Here is a 23716-nt window from a genome sequence, read left to right as displayed (position 1 = left end):
GTGATATAATGAATTTAAGAGGCTATACATGAAGAAGAGTGAAATGTATCCAAACTCACTTTGACAGAATGTTTGACTTTTTTGAAGTGACACTCACTCTTACTTTATAAGCAGTGTGCTAGGGGAGTGGTGGCCGCCCCTAGTTTCTCGACTTGCCTCTCTGGCTTGAAATGTCTACTTTATGAGTGAACTAGGGCAAGACCTATGAAGGTCTTTGTATTCTTGGCCTATGAGTCTGGAGTGGGTAGAGAAAGAGGGCCTCAGCTTCTCAGCCACACTCACTTGGAATTGGGTCTCTGCAACCAAGAGCAGGAGTAAGGGGGATACCGGAGTGAGGCTTCCTGGCTCTCCTGTGAAAATATTGTAGCCTTTGAAAGGTCACTAGTGGGGAGGAGGGGATCCCATCTTCTTGGTTACATTCACCAGGAGGCAAGGTTCCCTTGCGCTGAGTTGGAGGTGGGGTGAAGGTAGGGACCAGGTCATGTCTTAAGTACCATAGACCCTTTTGTTCTTACTAAGATTTAATAGATTTTCTTGAATAATTGTTTCTTAATTTGCTGTATATATTAGCACATTTTTTTAGAGAATATAAATGTGTGTGTATTTAAATCATTTTCACTAGTTCTGGTTGTTTCACTGGGAAGGAAGTCTACAGAGTCCCTTATGCTGATATTATGGAAGTGACCCTCTGATTTCTTTTTTATATTGATGTCTTTTTACAATGTTGACTCATAAATTATTCTAATATATCACCTTTCATTCCTTTATTTATTCTTATAAATTGTTTTCTCATTTCCCGTATTTTTTTAACAGAAAAAAACTATTTCTCTTCTTGACCATTTTATATTTCTTAAAAAAAAGAAATTTATTTCTTGCCTTTATAGGAGATGAAACTATTTCATAATTTCCCTTTTCCTGGTAATTATAAGTAATTTTTATTTTTTTATTTAAATTTTTTTTAAGATTTTATTTATTTATTTGAGAGAGAGAATGAGATAGAGAGCATGAGAGGGGGGAGGGTCTGAGGGAGAAGCAGACTCCCTGCTCAGCAGGGAGTCCGATGCGGGACTTGATCCCGAGACTCCAGGATCATGACCTGAGCCGACGAAGGCAGTCGCTTAACCAACTGAGCCACTCAGGCGCCCGATTATAAGTAATTTTTAATTATGTTCTTTTTTCATGAACTATTTATATGAAATGATCATGTATGAATTTTAAGAAGCAATTTAATAGTTTGATATATTTTTAATTCAGTTATTTTTTAATTAGTCTTTTTTTTAAGATTTATTTATTTTAGAAAGAGACAGCATGCAATTTGGGGGAGGGTCAGTCTCACAACTGGGAGATCACAACCTAAGTCAAAAACAAGAGTTGGATGCTTTACCAACTGAGCCACCCAGGTGCCCCTTTAATTAGTCTTTTTAAAAATTATATCGTCCATCTCCTTTCTTCCCCTTTTTTATATACAGTTAAGTATATCTGAGCTCTCACCTTTAGGAAGTTCTGATACATGGAACTCTGATCTAGTTGGGCTGCACTTAGGATTGCTATGCTTAAAGAAAATAGTGAAAGGAAGAACTGAAAGGCAAATACAGGGTAAATATAATTCTGAGTGAAAAGGAAAGAAGTGACAATCAATAGTAATCAATGAGAGTGGAAAAAGGTAATAAAACGATAGAACTGCATCAGATAAAGATTACTTATTTACATTTAGTGTGTCTGATTCCCAGTCTTTAATGATCTATCTCTAGCTTCTGTACTCTTCCAAAACAGAAACTGCTCACTTATTCAGAGGTTAGACCAACAACGTCTTCAATTTTTCAGGAGAGTGATGATAGGAGGATTTATTTTGTTTTATTTATTTTATTTTATTTTATTTTATTTTATTTTATTTTATTTTATTATTTTATTGTATTGTATTGTATTTATTTTATTTTATTTTATTTGAGAGACAGAGAGCACAAGCAAGGGGAGGAGCAGAGAGAGATGGGGAATCAGGCTCCCCGCTCAGCTCCTGAACATGGACATAGGGCTGATCCCAGGACCCTGGGATCATGACCTAAGCCAAAGTCAGATGCTTGACCAACTGAGCCACCCAGGCGCCCTGATAGGAGGCTTTAAAAAGAAATCACTACAAAGAAAAACTGTAACAAATTGACAACTGCCCACAAGTTATACACATTGACATGGAATGAGTCTACTCACTAGACTAAGGAAAGGAATGCTTTACTTGACTGAATATGGCCATTATTTTAATTAATTAAGGACAGACTTGATAAGTATCTATGATGTTCCAGACCCTGTCCTAGATGCTGGATATGAGAACTATGCAAAAGTATAACAATTAAGAATATTTGGGGAAAAAAGAAAGAAGAGAGATAAGAAGGGAGAGGAGTAATGGAAGAGAAACAAAAAAAAGAAAAAAGCTAGAGAGAAACAAAATTAAAATTCCCAATTATCCTTTATTTTATGAATAAATGAATTATATTGGGCCCTGTCAACATCCTGGTGGATAATTGGAATTTAAAAATGATATGTTGCTCAGAAAACAATATAACATGTTGAAAACTGATCAACAGAACTATTGTAGTACATGGTACAGAGAAACATTATGACATTCAGAAAGCTAATTTCTCAACACAGAGGTTTTAATGATGCAAATGATTCATTTTCACAATAAATACATGTGGGGCAGGCTGATTTTTCCTACCTGTGCTCAATGCTACAAGAGGCCAGAAAATATATTGTTTGATGACTGGAGAATGGCATCATCCCAGCTGTCTCAGGGGAGTTGCGCTTGCTTGCTGTTACAGAATGTACTCAAACGGATAGATAGTTTTATTTTCTTATAGAGTTTACTCTAATGCATGAGCTTTAAAATTTTTTTCTGCCATATTTTTATCATCTTTTTTGGGCCTACAATAAAACACCTTTTAAAATAGAAAATAGAAGAAATCCTTCAGTCTTCAGTAGAAAAAAGGACACTAAAACCTACACAAATATAGTGAGTACACTGAAGCATCAGACTCAGAGTCAGGTCATTTTTTTTTTTCAGTCAGATGGTATAATCTTTTTGATTCAGCTAAATAATAAATTAATTAAATAAATTAAATAAATAAATAAAATTAAAATAACATGGTGCACAAAATATAAAATCGGTTCTAAGAAAGTGCTACAAGTGAAAGTTGACTTCTCATGTCCAAACTTTTGGTTAATGGCACTGAGGTTCACTCAATCTACTCTCAGGTGAAGAGAGGTTATTATAAGGTTTTACTGACCATGGCCAAGTGAAAGGAACTTGAGGGAACCTAGTTATAGCCATAAGTTATTCCCTAGATATAAAGAGTTCACTGACTGGCTTCATAGTGATTTAGCTCCTTTCTGTCTACAGTTGCCACCACCTATCTGCTCCTTCCTCTATTTTGCACACCTTTTCCCTATTTCATGAATTATGTTCTCTCCTAAGATTGGCTAAATCATGGCTTTCCTAGGACAAGCTGTGGGATATATGTATGCATGCATGCTCAAGCATGCTCAAAATTGTTTTTTGAAATCTTCAAGGTTTTAAATCATGTTAAGATATATGGTGGAGAATCAGAAACAAACTAGTTTAATTACATTACTTATGCTTGGGGATTAAGCCTCATGCTTGTCACCCTGGATATTAGTCACCCCAGACTCAGATACCTCTTCAGGTTTAAACATACTTGGCCTGAGGCACACGCTACAGAACATGGCAATTGATAGGCAAGGAATGTCTACAAAAGAAATTAGATAAGAATGAAATTTATTGTTAAAAGTCAAACCTGGTTATGGCAAACACTATGAATTCACATTCAGTAAGTATAGGTGCTATAGAAGATTATAACTTATGTTCACATTTTGATAAAATTTTTAGATTTTATGACTCTACTTCCATTAGATATAAAATATTAAGGAGTCCCTAATAAAACATTTTGGTCTGGGATTAGACTTGTAGAAGACTACTATTTCTTCCCCTACCTGCCTCTTTTTTGGAGTTTTGTATTTATGAATAACAGGTAGAGTGTAAAGTAAGCCCAAATTGCCCAAGATAAATTTCACAAACTATGCAGGATATACCTCACAGCTCATGAACATGTTGTGTAAGTCAGAAAGAGGAAAACCTTGTTGAAACTGACAAATACTGTATTTTAGTTCATTATATTAGTATTGCAGAAATAAGTAATAGTCATATTGCTGCTGATTATTCAAAGACTGTGATAATAATAAAAAGATTTTCTTGAAGACAACCTAATCTCTATCTTTGTTCTCACAACATTTTTAACTAATGTTCTCAGTAACCATTTTTCTCTAAAATAGTCTATCTCCCATACTCCTTTCAAAAGATACATCTGATGGGGTGAGGACGAGAGAAAAGATCTGGTATTGTTAATTCTTAAATTGTTGTTCTCTGGTACTTTGAACATACCAATAGTTTTTAAAATATTTAAATACTATGTTTACATATCTGTCTACTTTACCAGACTGGGATTTATTTCCTCACATAACTTTTTATATGTAGAATCTGACATGGTGTCAAGCACATGGTAATTAAAAGCTCAAGGTTTTTATCTAGAGAATAAATGAATCACTTGTGTTAAAGTGGTTTCAGACTTTACCTTAATAATTTTTAGAGGTGGTGACTTTTTTATTGGATGCTCTCTTGGAATAAGCAAACTAGTTCTAAATATCCTTCTAAGGCACAGGAAACTAAATACAGAGTTGAATAAATATTAATATAGAATTAAATATAGAATCAGTCACTTGGGTGAAAGTGACCTAAGACTTTACCTCGAAATTTTCTAAGGAGATGACTCTACTCCTTACTGATTGTTTTACTGGACTCAGCAATATAGTTCTAAGGTATTAAATCTTAATATATACTTGAATGGTCCTGAGCCATTAAACAATGATCGAACTAGGTCCAGTTTTTGTTATTGTTTTTGTTTTTGTTTTTAAGGAGAGGCACTCTTACAACTCATTATGTGCTAGAAGGATTTCCATTAATAAAAAAAAAAAGAACGCGGATTAACATAAAAGGTAATGATACTGAATTTGGAACAACAGCTAAATTAGTAAAGAAAATAAAATGAAACCCAAAGTGAGATTAGCAAGTGAATTCTTTTCATAAAGTCTTTCACATTTGCTAATGGTGGGTGACAAACTTTGTTAGTACTTTTAGCTACTACAAAGAGAAACACATGATCAGTTAATTATTATGTCCACAAAACAGTGTACAAAATAGGTCTAACTTTTTCTGGTAGTGAGAGTCAAGAGACAAAGAGGATTCCTCTCTGAATCCACATGTTTCAGACAAATGTGTATGTATTGAACGGAGTCAGGGTACATATAACAAGATCCATACAGCATGTATTTGTAGTACCTTTTATTTCAGACCTATGCGATGACATGTAAGAGACCCCTGATCAAAGAATAGCATTTTGTCTGAATAAATTGAAAGAGAGGTTTTAGAATATTTAGGTAAAGTATCTCCTCTTCATCAAGTATCCATAAATATTATTACACTCATTTGAACATTTGAAACCTACTAACAAGAACTGAGTTTCAGTAAAATTCCATGCCAAGTAATTCTCTCTTGCACATGCATTCTCTCTCTCTCTCTCTCTCAAATAAATAAATAAATCTTTTTTTATTTTCTTATGTTATGTTAATCACCATACATTACATCATTAGTTTTTGATGCAGTGTTCCATGATTCACTGTTTGTGTATAACACCCAGTGCTCCATTCAGTACGTGCCCTCTTTAATATCCATCACCAGGCTAACCCATCCCCCCACCCCACTCCCCTCTAGAACCCTCAGTTTGTTTCTCAGAGTCCTGTCTCTCATGGTTCATCTCCTCCTCCAATTTCCCCCTCATTTTTCCCTTCCTACTATCTTCTTCTTTTTTTTTAACATATAATGTATTATTTGTTTCAGAGGTACAGGTCTTTGATTCATCAATCATACAATTCACAGTGCTTACCATAGCACATACCCTCCCCAGTGTTTATCACCCAACCACCCCATCCTTCCCAACCCCCACCACTCCAAGCAACCCTCAGTTTGTTTCCTGAGATTAAGAATTCCTCGTATCAGTGAGATCATATGATACATGTCTTTCTCTGACTGACTTATTTCACTTAGCATAATACACTCTAGTTCCATTCATGTCATTGGAAATGGCAAAATTTCACTTTTTATGGCTGTATAATATTCCATTGTATATATACATAACCTCTTCTTTATCCATTCATCTGTCAATGGACATCTTGGCTCTTTCCATAGTTGGGCTATTATGGACATTGCTGCTATAAACATTGGGGTGCACATACCCCTTCAGATAACTATATTTGTATCTTTGGGGTAAATACCCAGTAGTGCAATTGCAGGGTCATACAGTAGCTCTATTTTCAACTTTTTGAGGAACCTCCATACTGTTTTCCAGAGTGGCTACAACACCTTGCATTCCCACCAACAGTGTAGGAGAGTTCCCCTTTCCCTGCATCCTCGCCAACATCTGTCATTTCTTGACTTGTTAATTTTAGCCATTCTGACTGGTGTGAGGTGGTATCTCATTGAGGTTTTGATTTGGATCTCCCTGATGCCAAGCGATGCTGAGCACTTTTTCATGTGTCTGTTGGCCATTTGGATGTCTTCTTTAGAAAAATGTCTGTTCATATCTTCTGCCCATTTCTTGATTAGATCATTTGTTCTTTGGGTGTTGAGTTTGATAAGTTCTTTATAGATTTTGGATACTAGCCCTTTATCTGATATGTCATTTGCAAATATCTTCTCCCATTCTGTCGGTTGTCTTTTGGTTTTGTTGACTGTTTCCTTTGTTGTGCGAAAGATTTTATCTTGATGAAGTCCCATTAGTTCATTTTTGCCTTGCTTCCCTTGCCTTTGGCAAGTTTTCTAGGAGGAAGTTGCTGCAGCCCAGGCTGAAAAGGTTGCTGCCTGTGTTCTCCTTTAGGGTTTTGATGGACTCCTGTCTCACATTTAAGTCTTTCATCCATTTTGAGTCTATTTTTCTGTGTGGTGTAAGGAAATGGTCCAGTCTCATTTTTCTGCATGTGGCTGTCCAATTTTCCCAATACCATTTGTTGAAGAGACTGTCTTTTTTCCCTTGGACATTCTTTCCTGCTTTGTCAAAGATTAGTTGACCATAGAGTTGAGGGTCTATTTCTGGGCTCTCTATTCTGTTCCATTGATCTATGTGTCTGTTTTTGTGCCAGTACCATACTGTCTTGATGATGACAGTTTTGTAATAGAGCTTGAAGTCCAGAATTGTGATGCTGCCGGCTTTGCCAGCTTTTCTTTTTCAACATTCCTCTGGCTATTTGGGGTCTTTTCTGGTTCCATACAAATTTTAGGATTATTTGTTCCATTTCTTTAAAAAAAGTGGATGGTGTTTTGATAGGGATTGCATTAAATGTGTAGATTGCTCTAGGTAGCATTGACATCTTCACAATATTTTTCTTCCAATCCATGAACAAGGAACCTTTTTCCATTTCTTTGTGTCTTCCTTGATTTCTTTCATGAGTATTTTATAGTTTTCTGAGTACAGATTCTTTGCCTCTTTGGTTAGATTTATTCCTGGGGATCTTATGGTTTTGGGTGCATTTGTAAATGGGATCGACTCCTTAATTTCTCTTTCTTTTATCTTGTTGTTGGTATATAGGAATGCCACTGATTTTTGTGCATTGATTTTATATCCTGCCACTTTACTGAATTCCTTTATGAGTTCTAGCAGTTTTGGGGTGGAGTCTTTTGGATTTTCCACACAAAGTCTCATATTATCTGCAAAGAGTGAGAGCTTGACTTCTTTGCCATTTCAGATGGCTTTTATTTCTTTTTGTTGTCTGATTGCTGTGGCTAGGACTTCTAGTATTATGTTGAACAGCAGTGGTGATAGTGGACATCCCTGCCGCATACCTGACCATAGGGGGAAATCTCTCAGTTTTTCCCCAGTGAGAATGATAGTCGCTGTGTGTTTTTCATAGATGGCTTTTATGATATTGAGGTATGAATCCTCTCTCCCTACACTCTGAAGAGTTTTAATCAAGAAACGATGCTGTATTTGTCAAATGCTTTTTCTGCATCTATTGAGAGGATCATATCGTTCTTGTTCATTCTTGTATTAATGTATTGTATCACATTGATTGATTTGTAGATGTTGAACCAACCTTGCAGCCCAGGAATAAATCCCACTTGGTCATGGTGAATAATCCTTTTAATGTACTGTTGGATCCTATTGGCTAGTATTTTGGTGAGAATTTTTGCATCCGTGTTCATAAGGGATATTGGTCTGTAATTCTCTTTTTTGATGGGGTCTTTGTCTGATTTTGGGATCAAGGTAATGCTGGCCTCATGAAATGAGTTTGGAAGTTTTCCTTCCATTTCTATTTTTTGGAACAGTTTCAAAAAAATAGGTATTAATTCTTCTTTAAGTGTTTGGTAGAATTCCCCTGGGAAGCCATCTGGCCCTGGGCTCTTTTTTGTTGGGAGATTTTTGATTACTGCTTCAATTTCCTTAGTGGTTATAGGTCTGTTCAGGTTTTCTATGTCTTCTTGGTTCAGTTTTGGTAGTTGATACATCTCTAGGAATGCATCCATTTCTTCCAGATCATCTAATTTGCTGGCATAGAGTTGCTCATAATACGTTCTTATAATTGTTTTTATTTCTTTGGTGTTGGTTGTGATCTCTCCTCTTTCATTCATGATTTTGTTGATTTGGGTCCTTTATCTTTTCTTTTTGATAAGTCTGGACAGGGGTTTATCAATCTTATTAATTCTTTCAAAGAACTAGCTCCTAGTTTCATTGATCTGTTCTACTGTTCTTTTGGTTTCTATTTCATTGATTTCTGCTCTGATCTTTACTATTTCTCTTCTGCTGGGTTTAGGCTTTATTTGCTGTTCTTTCCTAGCTCCTTTAGGTTAGGGTTAGGTTGTGTATTTGAGACCTTTCTTGTTTCTTGAGAAATGCTTGTGTTGCTATATACTTTCCTCTTAGGACTGCCTTTGCTGCATCCCAAAGATTTTGAACAGTTGTGTTTTCATTTCATTTGTTTCCATGATTTTTTTAATTCTTCTTTAATTTCCTGGTTGACCCATTCATACTTTAGTAGGATGCTTTTTAGCCTCCATGTATATGAGTTTTGTGTGACTTTCCTCTTGTGATTGAGTTCTAGTTTCAAAGTGTTGTGGTCTGAAAATATGCAGGGAATGATCCCAATCTTTTGGTACTGGTTGAGACCTGATTTCTGACCTAGGATGTGATCTATTCTTCTCTAGAGAATGTGTATTCTGTTGCTTTGGGATGGAATGTTCTGAATGTATCTGTGAAGTGCATTTGGTCCAATGGGTCATTTAAAGTCTTTATTGCCTTGTTGATCTTTGGCTTAGATGGTCTGTCCATTTCAGTGAAGGGGTTGTTAAACTCCCCTACTATTATTGTATTGTTGTCGATGTGTTTCTTTGCTTTTGTTATTAATTGGCTGCTCCCATATTAGGGGCATAGATATTTACAATTGTTAGATCTTCTTTTGAATAGACCCTTTAAGTATGATATAGTGCCCTTCCTCATCTCTTATTATAGTCTTTGGATTAAAATCTAATTTGTCTGATATAAGGATTGCCATCCCAGCTTTCTTTTGATGTCCATTACCATGGTAAATTGTTTTCCACCCCCCTCACTTTCAATCTGGAGGTGTCTTTGGGTCTAAAATGAGTCTCCTGCAGACAGCATATTGATAGGTCTTGTTTTTTTATCCAATCTGATAGCCTGTGTCTTTCAGTTGGGGCATTTATGCCATTTACATTCAGGGTAACTATTGAAATATATGAATATAGTGCCATTGTATGGCCTGTAAGATGACTGTTACAGTATGTTGTCTCTGTTCCTTTCTGGTCTATGTTACTTTTAGGCTCTTTCTTTGCTTACAGGAGCCCTTTCAATATTTCTTGTAGGGCTGGTTTCATGTTTGCAAATTCTTTTAGGTTTTGTTTGTCCTGGAAGCTCTTTATCTCTCCTTCTATTTTCAATGACAGCCTGCCTAGATATAGTTTCTTGGCTGCATATTTTTCTCATTTAGTGCTCTGAATATATCATGCCAGTACTTTCTGGTCTGCCAGGTCTCTGTGGATAGGTCTGTTGCCAATCCAGTTTCTATCATTGTAGGTTACAGACATCTTGTTCTGGCTGCTTTCAGGATTTTCTCTTTGTCTCTGAGACTCGTAAGTTTTACTATGAGATGTTGGGGTGTTGACCAATTTTTATTGATTTTTGAGGGGGATTCTCTGTGCCTCCTGGATTTTGATGCATGTTTCCTTCCCCAAATTAGGGAAGTTCTCTGCTATAATTTGCTCCAGTATACCTTCTGCCCCCCTCTCTCTTTCTTCTACTTGTGGGATCCCAATTATTCTAATTTTGTTTAATCTTATGGTATCACTTATCTCTTGAATTCTGCCCTCATGATCCAGTAGTTGTTTATCTCTCTTTTTCTCAGTTTCTTTATTCTCCATCATTTGGTCTTCTATATCACTGATTCTCTCCTCTGCTTCATTTATCCTAGCAGCTAGAGCCTCCATTTCTGATTGCCCCTCATTGATAGCCTGTTTGATTTCAACTTGGTTAGATTTTAGTTCTTTTATTTCTCCAGAAAGGGTTTCCCTTCTCTTCCATGCTTTTTTTGAGCCCAGCTAGTTTCTTTATAATAGTCATTCTGAACTCTAGTTCCGACATCTTACTAATGTTTGTTTTGATTGGGTCCTGGCAGTCCGTACTGCCTCTTGTTCTTTTTTTTTTTTTTTTTTGAGGTGATTGTTTCCATCTTGTCATTTTGTCCAGAGGAGAACAGATGAATGAGAGAACAAAATGCTAACAGGGTAACGATGACCCCAGAAAAATATACACTAAACAAATCAGAAGAGACCTGAAACCGAGGGAAAAGAAAGGGAAAGAAAGAAAAAAGAAAAAAAAAAAGAATATGATCAAATAGGATCAGGCTGGTGAATAGATCAGTGCCACACACTAGATTTTGGGCGTATTTTGGTCTGTTAGAAGAAACTGCCTCCCAAAATTTTAAAGAAAGAAAAACCTCTATATGTACAAAAATAAGGGTAAATAGGATGAAGGGATAGAATATGACTGTAAAGATGAAAATTATAAAAGATTTTATAAAAGAAATTGATAAGGTGGTTGAAAAAAGAAAGAAGAGAAATTTAAAAAAAATGGGAGAGAATGTGATAAGTCAGGAGACTAGAACAAAGCCATACACTAGAGATTTAGGGTATATTTTGGTCTGTTAGAAGAAACTGTATCCCAAAATTTTTAAAGAGAGAACAACTTATATATATACCGAAAATAAGGTTAACTACAATGAAAGGATAGAATATGACTCTAAAAATGAAAAATAAGAAAGATTTTTTAAAAAGGGATTGATAAGATGTTGGTCGAAAAAGGGAACAAGAAAAATTCAAAAAAATAGAAAAAGAATAAAAGGAAAAATAAAAAAAATTAACTTTGAAAGACTAAAGAATCATGGGGAAAAAAGCCATGAATTCTTTGTGCAGTATTCCCCTAGCGCTGGATTTCTGCCATTCTCATTGATTGGTAAACTTGGTCTTGGCTGGCTGTTCTTGCTGATCTGGTGGATGGGCCTGTTGCAGTGATTCTCAAATGTCTTTGTGGGAGACAGAATTGCCCCACCCTTGCTGGGGGCCGGGCCAAGTAATCCGCTCGGGTTTGCTCTCACAGAGCAAACCCGAGCAGATTTTGTTCCCTGTGAGCTTTTGGTACAGCTTTGGAGGATGAGAGTGACAATGGCAGCCTCCCAATCTCTGCCCTGGAGGAGCCAACAACTCAGGACCCCCCTCCCCAGTGAGCCCCCAGAGAAAAGCAGTTAGTCACTCCCATCTCCCTGGTCTCCAGCCGCACTCCGTGCTCACCTGGCCTGTAACTGAGCATTTCTATCTCTAGCACATGACCCCGTGTGGAGTCTACAAACCCAGCAGATCCCTACAGTCTCCTGTGCCACTCTTCCCGGGGGGAGGAAGAGGTGTCTCCCCGGATCTGCCACTTGTTGGGTCCTTGCTGGAAGAGCAGTGGCCCGACTGTGCCACAGATCACAGTTTACAGTGACCCTGAGCTGAGAGCCTAGCCTCTGCTCTGTCTCTGCAGCCAGCTTCCCTCCCTGGTCTCCTTGCCCCAATACCTGGGAGCTCTAGTGCACTCAGGCACCCCTGGTCTTTCTGTGACCCTGAGGGTCCTGAGACCACACTGTCCCGGCAAGCATTCCACCCCTGCTTAGCCACTGGAGCTACAACCCTCAGCAGAGCTGACTTCTAAAAGTTCCGATTTTGTGCTCCATGGCTGTATCACTTGCCAGTAGCGGATGTCCGAGGCCCCTACCCCCGCCGTCTATCTTCCCGAATTTCACCTCAAATTCACTTCTCTGCACGTCCTACCTTCCAGAAAGTGGTCACTTTTCTGTTCAGAGAGTTGCTGCTATTCTTTTCTTCAATCTCCTGTTGAGTTCGTAGGTGTTCAGAATGGTTTGATACCTATCTAGCTGAATTCCTGGGACCAGACGAAATTTAGGTCTCCTACTCCTCTGCTATCTTGCTCCTCTAAATAAATAAATCTTAAAAAAATATAACATGCATCTAAGTTACCGAATGAGTTAATCAGGCATAGTTACTTTATGTCAATTTAAAAAAGTAACAGAGAGGGCGCCTGGGTGGCTCAGTTGGTTAAGCGACTACCTTCGGCTCAGGTCATGATCCTGGAGTCCCAGGATCGAGTCCCACATCGGGCTCCCCGCTCAGTGGGGAGTCTGCTTCTCCCTCTGACCCTCTTCCCTCTCGTGCTCTCTATCTCTCATTCTCTCTCTCTCAAATAAATAAATAAAATCTTAAAAAAAAAAAGTAACAGAGAGTTGGTTATCTTCTAAAAATTGTGTTTAGTTTTAGAATTTTGATCTATAGAGCTTCTTTTAAACAGATATTACACAACATATTCAGTTGTCCAAAATGATCACTTCAAATTTTTGACATAAAATTACCTTGTATAATGCTCACATTTTCTCTTCTCTATGACAAGAGGGCATACATTCAGCTTACTAACAAATTGCCAAATCATTAAAGTACCATTAATATGGATTCAGAATAATTCCCTAAAATTATCATCTGATCCACAATAAAACACTGGAACAAACCCAGACTCTGAAAATAATAGTGAAGTTTAAGTTCTACAGAAGTATCAATATCTGGGGTAAACACTGCAACCCTGCAGCTTTGGTCATGGCCAGGAAATTAAAGGCCCAACTAGATCAGGAGAAGTTACATAATGTCCTACATAATTCCTAACAGATGTGTCTCAGTGATGAGAAGTTATGGCATTCCCAGTAATGGGACCAGCTGGAAGCTGTGTCTAAATCTTACCTTGTTCCCAGGGTGGCTATGGCTTATTGGCCTTCCCATGGATTAAAAGGAAACTGGCCCATGTTAGGTGCACGTCTGAGAAAGAAGGCTTCCACAGGATGCGAAACAAGATTGCCCTTAATAAGAATGGGAGTATGTTCTTTCTGGATCTATTTAGATGGGATTAAAATCACAAAAGTGCAGAAAGGAAATGCATCACAAATATTCAGATTGCAGTACTCAGGGTGATTAGAACCACTGTGGAGACAAGGTGACTTTCCAAGGAACTGCACTTTAGATGATTTCCTATGGAAAAATTCAATCCAAAAGAGGCTGGAAACTATAGACATAGAGGCAGGTGACCTAACATTATAAATCTGGAAAGATGGATATGGATGTAGCTTCTGAGATTTGTTATATTATGAGAAGTTTTATATGTAAAAAAACAAAACAAAACAAAACAAAACAAAACAAAAAACACGCAGATGACCTTTGTTCCTTAGCTAACCTGATTCAGGGCTTCTAAATTTGTTAATTTAGAGGCTCTGCGTGTCTCACTCATGATTACATCTGCTTTTATGTTTTGTTTTGTTTTGTTTTGTTTTGTTTTGTTTTTTCCACCTTGGCTCTTGGTGAGATCAAGATCTAAAATCCCAAATATAAGCAGACTACTATTCTACATTCCAAGTCTCATAAAGAAAAATATAAAAACTGGTAGATAATTACTTATTTTGAGACTTCACATTCAAGAAATATTCAGGAAAATAACTTCTGTTTAGAACCACACTTGAAGAATTTTCCTAAGCAGATTTCTTTCTAACTTTTTTTATTACAGAAAATTTCTAATGTAGACAGTGATAGCATAATAAGGCAGTTCTGAACTGCTACCCACCGGAAGCAACCACTGTTTGTATTATTTGTGAACAAGTGCTAAAAGTCCAGAACCTTTTTTGGAAAAAAGATAGAAGGGTGGCAGCAAGGATTATGAGGGAAAGTAATCCTACAATCACCTCTGTTTTTGCTTGATCTCAACTTGTGTTGACCATCATACCAATATGCTATATAATGTATGAAATGCACATTTTGAAAAATGTAAAAAAAATAAGAAGAAATACATATTTTAAAATAGTAAAGATAGAATGGGAGGTTAGGAAGAGAGGAAATTAAAATGATAGAGAGAGAGATTGAGATGAAGAGAGAAAGGGGGTTAGAGTAAGTCCCAATATTTCCTCTTCATCTTTGGTTACATCTCTGGTATTGATAAATAATCTACTTTACCCTTGCTCCTCAAAATATGTCCATGGGCCAGCAACAGACTTTCAGGCTCTAGCCCACCGAATATTAAATCAGAGTCTGCATTTTACCAAGATCCAAAGGTGATATATATGTACATTCCATTTTTTTTAAGATTTTATTTATTTGACAGAGAGCGAGAGAGGGAACACAAGCAGGGGCAGTGGGAGAGGGAGAAGCAGGCCTCCCACTGAACAGGAAGCCTCATGTGGGGCTCAATCCCAGGACCCTGAGATCATGACCTGAGCCAAAGGCAGTCACTTAATCAACTGAGCCACCCAGGAGCCCCTGTACATTCCATTTTGAAAAATACTGCTCTAGATCGCAATGTAGTGAAAGCACATGCCAGAGTAGAACAAATGGAAACCCTGAAGCAAGACAGAACTTGAAACAAGAGTACACATGCAATGAACAAATTAACTGAGCAATATAAAGAAAATTTCTATTGATTCTACAACTGTGAATACATCAGTTATTTTATAAAGCTAGAAAGCCAAAATAGACATAAATTTCAAGTACTATTTCCTGCCTGTATTTTTTGGAGGGTGGGGGTAAGGAGGAGATCAGCATAAAATATAGGAAAAGATAATATGATTGGCTCTTCTTGATTTTTTTTCTTATTCAATTTTAGAGCTTCTAGGAACCCTATAGGCTGTCCCATAAGCTAATATTAAAAGCAACAAATTATACTTTTGTTTACTCTATTTGAATGATGCTCATTAAAATTTTATGTTATATACAATTGCTATCAGATTTTATGTATCCAATTAATATTACATTAAGTGATAATTTTGTAAAGGAATCGGCTAAAGAAAGCAGATGTGTGGGTTCTTAAAATACAGCTGTCATGGGTGCCTGGGTGGCTCAGATGGTTAAGCGTCTGCCTTCGGCTCAGGTCATGATCCCAGGGTCCTGGGATCGAGTCCTGCATTGGGCTCCCTGCTCAGCGGGGAGCCTGCTTCTCCCTCTGCTTCTCTCTCTCTCTCTCTCTCTCTCTGTCTCTCATGAATAAATAAATAAAATCTTTAAAAAAATACAGCTGTCATTAAAATTAAACAATTAGCAATATTTTAGAATAATTTTTCATATATTGTATAACATAATTATAAAAGTGGTTTGTTAAGAGATCTAGGTCTTCTTATACTGCCACTACTTAGAACTACAAACCAGAAAATGTTGGACATGGATTTATAGGAAAGAATATAAAATATAAAAATGAGGAGACATTTTGTATAAATCTATAAAACACTGAAAAGTAAAAGATCTCGTATATATATATACATATTTTAATATAACAAAGGGCTACAAATATATATATTTAATATAACAAAGGGCTACAAATATATATATTTAATATAACAAAGGGCTGTATTTTCCTGACATATTTTGACTGAAAGGAAATAATTCCATCTTTTACCCTAATATTTTTTAAACTGAGATTGAAACTAATTTTCAAATGCAAAAATCTCAGAAATGACTTTGGTTAGCAAAAATGAGTTATTTCATAAAACATTTATGAAAAATCCTGTATCCTGTATGATTGATTTATAGTTAAAAAGATATAATTGAGCTATTTTGTTCTTCTGTTTTTCAAATGTTAGAAATTTTCTACTTTTCAAATGTTAGAAATTTTTCTTACTCTCAGAACTGTCTAAATCACAAAAAAATTTTACTGGTAAAGTCTTAATTAGGTAATTTTTTCTTAATTTGTGAACACAATCATACATTTTCAAGAGTAAGACATGGAACATTTATCTAGTTTTATCCTTTACTAATATTTATTCTATTTTTTAATCAAATAAGATAAAGTCAGACTTCTCTGGAAAAAAGTAAAACTCAATGGACCATGCAAATATCTACCCACCAAATACCTCAAATTCAGTATTACTTTCAAAGTCAAATCTTTGCATAGAGCACAACAATGGAGAAGCTGAACTTATATTACTTCGTTGTAATTAATATGTCTTTAAATGTTTTATTTATTTTATTTTTAATAACATATAATGTATTATTTGTTTCAGGGGTACAGGTCTGTGATTCATCAGTCTTACACATTTCACAGTGCTCACCATAGCACATACCCTCCCCAATGTCCACCACCCAGCCACCCCAACCCTGCCACCCCCCTCCACTCCAGCAACCCTCAGTTTGTTTCCTGAGATTAAGAGTCTCTTATGGTTTGTCTCTCTCTCCGGTTTCGTCTTGTTTCATTTTTCCCTCCCTTCCCCTATGATCCTCTGTCTTGTTTCTCAAATTCTGCGTATCAGTGAGATGATATGATACTTGTCTTTCTCTGATTGGCTTCTTTTGCTTAGCATAATACCCTCTAGGTCCATCAACGTCATTGCAAATGGCAAGATTTCATTTGATGGCTGCATAATATTCCATTGTGTGTGTGTATATATATATATATATATATATATATATATATATGGTATATATACATTGTGTATATATACCACATCTTCTTTATCCATTCATCTGTTGATGGACATCTTGGCTTTTTCCATAGTTTGGCTCTTGTGGACATTGCTGCTATGAACATTGGGGTGCACATACCCCTTCAGATCACTACATTTGTATCTTTAGGGTAAATACCCAGTAGTGCAATTGCTGGGTCATAGGGTAGATCTATTTTCAACTTTTTGAGGAACCTCCATACTGTTTTCTAGAGTGGCTACACCAGTTTGCAATCCCACCAACAGTTTAGGAGGGTGCCCCTTTCTCCGCATCCTCACCAACATCTGTCGTTTCCTGATTATTTAATACATAGTAAAATAAAATATTTTATGCATTTTATTCAACGTAACTCTTTTCCTGAAATTATCATTGTTCATTTGAAATGAAAGAGTAAGAAAATGGAATAGCTTTCTCCCTCAACTACATTGAAAATCTTGAAAAGAGTAAGAAAATGGAATAGCTTCCTTCCTCAACTACATTGAAAATCTTAATTTAGCCTATCATTTTGATTTCTAATCCATTAAAATTACCCTCTTCTTATCAACTACTTTAGACTTAAGAAATTTTAAATTAAATGAAAATATTATTAAACCTCTTTTCCATAAAGAACAAATAATCCCTGAGTGTACCGTTTAACAATGAATCTTAAAACAAACAAACAAAAAGAAACAATGAATCTTAATCATGCACAGTAAGTTTAAATATCAATAAATGAATACACATCTTGAGGAATAATTCATGCTGAAATAAATTCTTCAGCCAAATGAAGAGCATTTATCTCAATGTAAATTTCACTGCAAATATATATTTTTAAATACTCGAATTATCCAGATGACTGTCCTCTTTCCTTTTTTTTAAATAAAATCTTCTTTCTTTTTTTTTGTTTCAAGTTTTTATTTAAATTCCAATTAGTTAACATATAGTATAATAGTTTCAGGAGTAGAATTTGGTGATTCATCACTTACATAAACATCCAGTGCTCATCACAACTCTCTAGCTCTAACCATGTCATTGCAAATGGCAAGATTTCATTATTTTTGATGACTAAGTAATCCACATTTTCTTTACCCATTCATCAGTTGATGGATATTTGGGCTACTTCCATAACTTGGCTATTGTTGATAGTGCTGCTATAAACATCAGGATGTATGTGTCCATTTGAATCAGAATTTTTATATCCTTTGGGTAAATACCTAGTAGTGCAATTGCTGGATCATAGGGTACTTCTATTTTTAACTGTTCGAGGAAACTCCTTACTGTTTTCCAGAGTGGCTGCACCAGTTGCATTCCCACCAACAGTGTCAGAGTGTTCCCCTTTATCTACATCCTCGCCAGCATCTATCATTTCCTGTGTTGTTAATTTTAGCCATTCTGACAGGTGTGAGCTGGTGTCTCATTGCCGTTTTGATTTGTATTTGATTTGTATTTCCCTGTGATGGGAAATGTGATGTTGAGCATCTTTTCATGTGTGTGTTAACCATCTGGATGTCTTCTTTGGAAAAGTATCTATTGATGTCTTCTGCCCATTGATGTCTTCTGCCCATTTCTTAACTGGATTATTTGTTTCTTGGGTGTTGAGTTTGATACATTCTTTATACATTTTGGACACTAACCCTTTATCAGATATGTCATTTGCAAATATCTTATATTCTGTAGACTGTCTTTTAGTTTTGTTGATTGTTTCCTTTGCTGTGCAGAAGCTTTTTATCTTGATGAAGTCCCAATAGTTCATTTTTGCTTTTGTTTCCCTTGCCTCTGGCAACATGTCTAGTAAGAAGTTGCTACAGCTGAGGTCAAAGAATTTACTGCCTGGGTTCTCCTCTCATAGTTTGATGGTTTCCATCTCATATTTAGGTCTTTCAACCATTTTGAATTTATTTTTGCATATGGTATAAGAAAGTGGTCCAGTTTCATTCTTTTGCATGTTGTACAGTCCAGTATTCCCAACACCATTTGTTGAAGAGATTGTGTTTTTTCCATTGGATATTCTTTCCTTCTTTGTCAAAGATTAGTTGACCATAGAGTTGTGGGTCCAATTCTGGGTTTTCTATTCTGTTCTATTGATCAATGTGTCTGTTTTTGTGCCAGTACCATACTGTCTTGATGACTACAGCTGGTAATATAGCTTGATACCTCCAGCTTTGTTTTTCTTTTTCAAGATTGCATTTGCTATTCAGGTTCTTTTGTGGTTCCATACAAATTCTAGGATTGTTTGTTCTATCTCTGTGAAAAACACTGTTGGTATTTTGATAAGGATTGCATTAAATGTGTAGATTGCTTTTAACAATATTTGTTCTACCAATCTAGGAACATGGAATGTTTTTTTTTTTTTTTCCATTTCTTTGTGTCTTCTTCAATTTCTTTCATAAGTGTTATATGGTTTTCAAAGTACAGTTCTTTTACCTCTTTGGTTTATTCCTAGGTATCTTATGGTTTTTGGTGTAATTATAAATGGGATCATTTTCTTGACTTCTCTTTCTGCTGCTTCCTTATTGGTGTGTAGAAATGTCGTAGATTTCTGTACGTTGATTTTGTATCCTGTGACATTACTGAATTCATGTATCAGATTTAGCAACTTTTTGGTGGAGTCTTTCAGGCTTTCTACATAGAGTATCATGTAACCTGTGAATAGTGAAAGTTTGACTTCTTCCTTGCCAAGTTGGATGCCTTTTATTTCTTTGAGTTGTCTCATTGCTGAAGCTAGGACTTCCAGTACTATGTTAAATAACAGTGGTGAGAGTGGACATCCCTGTCTTCATCTTGACCATAGAGGAAAAGCTCTGTTTTTCACCATTGAGGTTTATATTCACCGTTTGTCTTTTGTATATGGCCTTTATGAGGTTGAGGTATATTTCCTCTATCCCTACTTTGTTGAGGGATTTATCAAGAATGGATGCTGTACTTGGTCAAATGCTTTTTCTGCATCTATTGATAGGGTCATATGATTCTTATTCTTTCATTAATGTGGTGTATCACATTGGTTGATTTGTGAATATTGAATCACCCTTGCAGCCCAGTAATAAATCCTACTTGATTGTGGTGAATGATTCCTTTAATGTATTATTGTATTCGATTTGCTGGTATTTTGTTGAGAATTTTTGAATCCATCTCTTCTTCCTTTTCTTTATAAAAGATGACAACTTTCTCATTGTAGGTATTCTTTAGCAATTATGTTCATCTCATATTGTTCATGTTGAAATCATAGCTCAAATACATTGCACTTTCTTTTAGGCATAACCTGATGTTGTGAATTTGGCCTTCCCAACTGTACTTGAGGCTCACAGAATTAAGATTATACTTACTTAAAACTTAAATCTAAAGAAAGGAGATTAATATTGTAAAATGGCCTGATTTCTCAAATGGAGTATAAAAAAAACAAACCAAAAAACCTGTCACTAAAGGAATATAGTTCTGTGTCCCACCCTTTTATTTTATTTATGCAGTTATATTTTAAGTTTTATTTCTGAAGTATTTTTATTTGCTCAAAACAAAATGGATTAAATGTTAAATAAACAAATATTTGCTTTTTAAAAAATTGAAAAAGAGAGGAAAATGGTGCTTCCAGTTGTGTCTTGAGTAAATGAAATCTGTTACATTTTGAAAGATAATGTCACAGAATTTTTAAAACTTACATTTTATTTTCAGATGTAAAATATTTAAAAGAAGAGGATGCAAATCGCAAAACATTCACTGTCAGCAGCACACTGGATTTCCGAGTGGACCGGAGCGATGATGGCGTGGCTGTGATCTGCAGAGTAGACCATGAATCTCTCAATGCCACCCCTCAGGTGGCCATGCAGGTGCTAGAAATACACTGTAAGTAAATGCTACTCCCTTCCCATTTATCTCAACAGAAGCAAATCTCTTCATCTACATTTAAAATCATTTCAAACTATCCTGAAGTGCCGTATGTGTGCAGCAAAACCTTCAGCAAAGTGAAATACAACTACTCTCACTGGTATTAATCACATTCAGAGGAAGGTAATTCTTGCCTGAATATCATTCTTGACAAGGAAGATAAATAAAGGAAATATCCTTATTAAAGGTTAGAACTTCTAATTATGTCCCACATGGTGACTTGATGCGTGTGTATGCCTGTGGGTGGGGTAGGAAGAGTAATTATTTTGGCAGAGTCAATGACAGTGGGGTATCTGAAGAGCCTTGATGGACTTTATTGTATGAAAGTAACTTTGTTATGCATAAACATGTTGTCCTATCTGTGCTTTTAAAATTAGACAATTTTTACATTCTATACGAGATATTCTTTGTCTTTGTAAATACATTGGCATATCCATTATGTTTTCTTCGTCAACTTCACCATTACTGACAAGTGATAGGAAAAATATTAATTGGATGACTCCAGTGGGCCAGGGGCAGTGCTAAATTGCTTCACAGGCATGATTTCATCTCATGTCTCATGTTAGGGCATCAACATAAAAACCTGGTGAGTAGTTAACCCCTCTAGTCACAGTTTATGGACAAAGACACTGAAGGTTATAGTGGTTGAGTCATTTGGCCAAGTTCACACAACTAGCAAATGGTAGACTTGTAATCATGACATTTTTATTAGTTAACAAGTCCCTGGAATATAACAGGTGATCTAGAAATATTTATCCACATGAAAATGAATCAACTGAAATATATAAGATAAAGTTGAAAAAGTAGAGCCCCCAGGATTGCATTTCTGAATTGAATCACTTCATTTTTTTTTAATATTGGAAAGTTTTTGTTTGTGATAAAGTTATAGTTTACGTTTAGAATTTCTGTGTGATATAAAATTACATAAAATCCTAAAATGTTAAATCTAAGTACTGGTCTTTTAAAATCCTCACTTTATTTTGTTTTTATTTATTTATTCAACAAGAACTTATTGATTGCCTACTATGGAACAGGCATTATTTTAGGCACTGGGGTTACATAAGTGACCAAAAAATAACATTAACAAAACAAATTAGGATTGTCTTCATGTGTCAAAATTACCACCACCACCACCAGCAATAAACTCCAGTTTTCTTATAGCATCCGTTCTACGTAGGAATGACAGAAAAGCAAAATAAATAAAAACAACATATAGCATGCTGTATATTAAGTTCCATGGGAAAAATAATAAAGCAGAGGTGGTAAGTAGTACAATTTGAGAAGTGGGAATGGAATTGAAGGAAAGTGTGTGTGTGTGTGTGTGTGTGTGTGTGTTAGTATATAACATATATATAATGTGTTTATAAGTAAATATATATTTTATTACATATTATATTAAATTATATGATTGTATGTTGTATTTCTCTACATATTTATATATAAGTATACATTATATTTATATTATACATATACTTAAATAAAAAAAAATATTAGTAAGACCAGAGTAGAGGGATGACTGGAGAGTATTTATGAGTGAAGATCAGAGGTGTACCAGGAGAACCAGACTTTTTTTTTTTCAATTTTGATAAAGAAATGTCAATCTGATTATGATTTTTAATTATTGCTTGCTGTGTTTTAGTTATTTTTAGTTTAATACTAATTGAAATTATTAAAATATTTTAAATACTTTCAATTATGTTAAGTTAGTTTCATTAATTTTCCTCTTGTTCTTATTGAAACAAATTCTGCAGCAAGCATATTTTAGAGCCCAAACTGAGATTATCTTCAAATTTCAACATTTATTTTCTTTAACTTGGGACAATTGCTAAAACTGTTTGAGCTTTGATTACAAATTAGATAATTCATTTCTACAAGGATCAAACTAAACAATTTGTTTATGGCATTTAATGAATTTTCAACAAATGCTACTTGCCTTAGTTAGTTCAAGGTGCTATAACAAAAATACCCATAGAGGTGAGCACTGTGAATTGTACAAGACTGATGAATCATGGATCTGTACTTCTGAAACAAGTAATGCAATATATGTTAAGAAAAAAAAAAAACGAAGAAGATAGCAGGAGTGGAAGAATGAAGGGGAGTAAGTCAGAGGGGGAGACGAACCATTAGAGACGATGGACTCTGAAAAACAAACTGAGGGTTCTAGAGGGGAGAGGGGTGGGGGATGGGTTAACCTGGTGATGGGTATTAAAGAGGGCACATCCTGCGTGGAGCACTGGGTGTTATACACAAACAATGAATCATGGAACACTACATCAAAAACTAATGATGTAATGTATGGTGATTAACATAACAATAAAAATTATTTAAAAAAAAAATACCCATAGACCGTGTGGCTTATAAACCAAAGAAGTTTATTTCTCACAGTTCTAGAGGCTGGAAGTCCAAGATCAAGGAGCAGGTAAGGGGCTTCATCCTGGTTCATAGACGGCTATCTCCTCTCTGTGTCTGCACATGGCAGAAGGGGCTAAGGAGCTCTTTGGGGTCTCTTATAAGAACACTAAGCCTGGTCATAACCTTCCAAAAGCCCCACCTGCTAATACATCACATTGGGAATTAGGTTTCAACATATGAATTTTAGAGGGACACAGACATTCAGCCTATAGCACCTTTTCTTTCCTATTTCTTATTTTACCAACA

The 23716-nt window shown here is 35.7% G+C and overlaps 1 protein-coding gene across 6 annotated transcripts in view; it reads left to right on the top strand.

The window, feature by feature from the left end:
• The window catches only part of CADM2 (cell adhesion molecule 2), a 1065941-nt gene that overhangs the window by 901712 nt on the left and 140513 nt on the right, over window positions 1-23716 (top strand). For all 6 annotated transcript variants that reach the window (XM_027585367.2, XM_027585371.2, XM_027585369.2 and 3 more), the window contains one exon: window positions 20846-21016. In XM_027585367.2, coding sequence (XP_027441168.1) covers window positions 20846-21016 — 171 coding nt within the window. The remainder of the gene's footprint in view (window positions 1-20845; window positions 21017-23716) is intronic.

The sequence above is a fragment of the Zalophus californianus genome, chromosome 1 (genome assembly GCF_009762305.2).
Source record: "Zalophus californianus isolate mZalCal1 chromosome 1, mZalCal1.pri.v2, whole genome shotgun sequence".
Taxonomy (NCBI): Eukaryota; Metazoa; Chordata; class Mammalia; order Carnivora; family Otariidae; genus Zalophus; species Zalophus californianus.
Note: the sequence above shows the minus strand (reverse complement) of the source record. Positions and strands in the feature narration are given on the sequence as shown.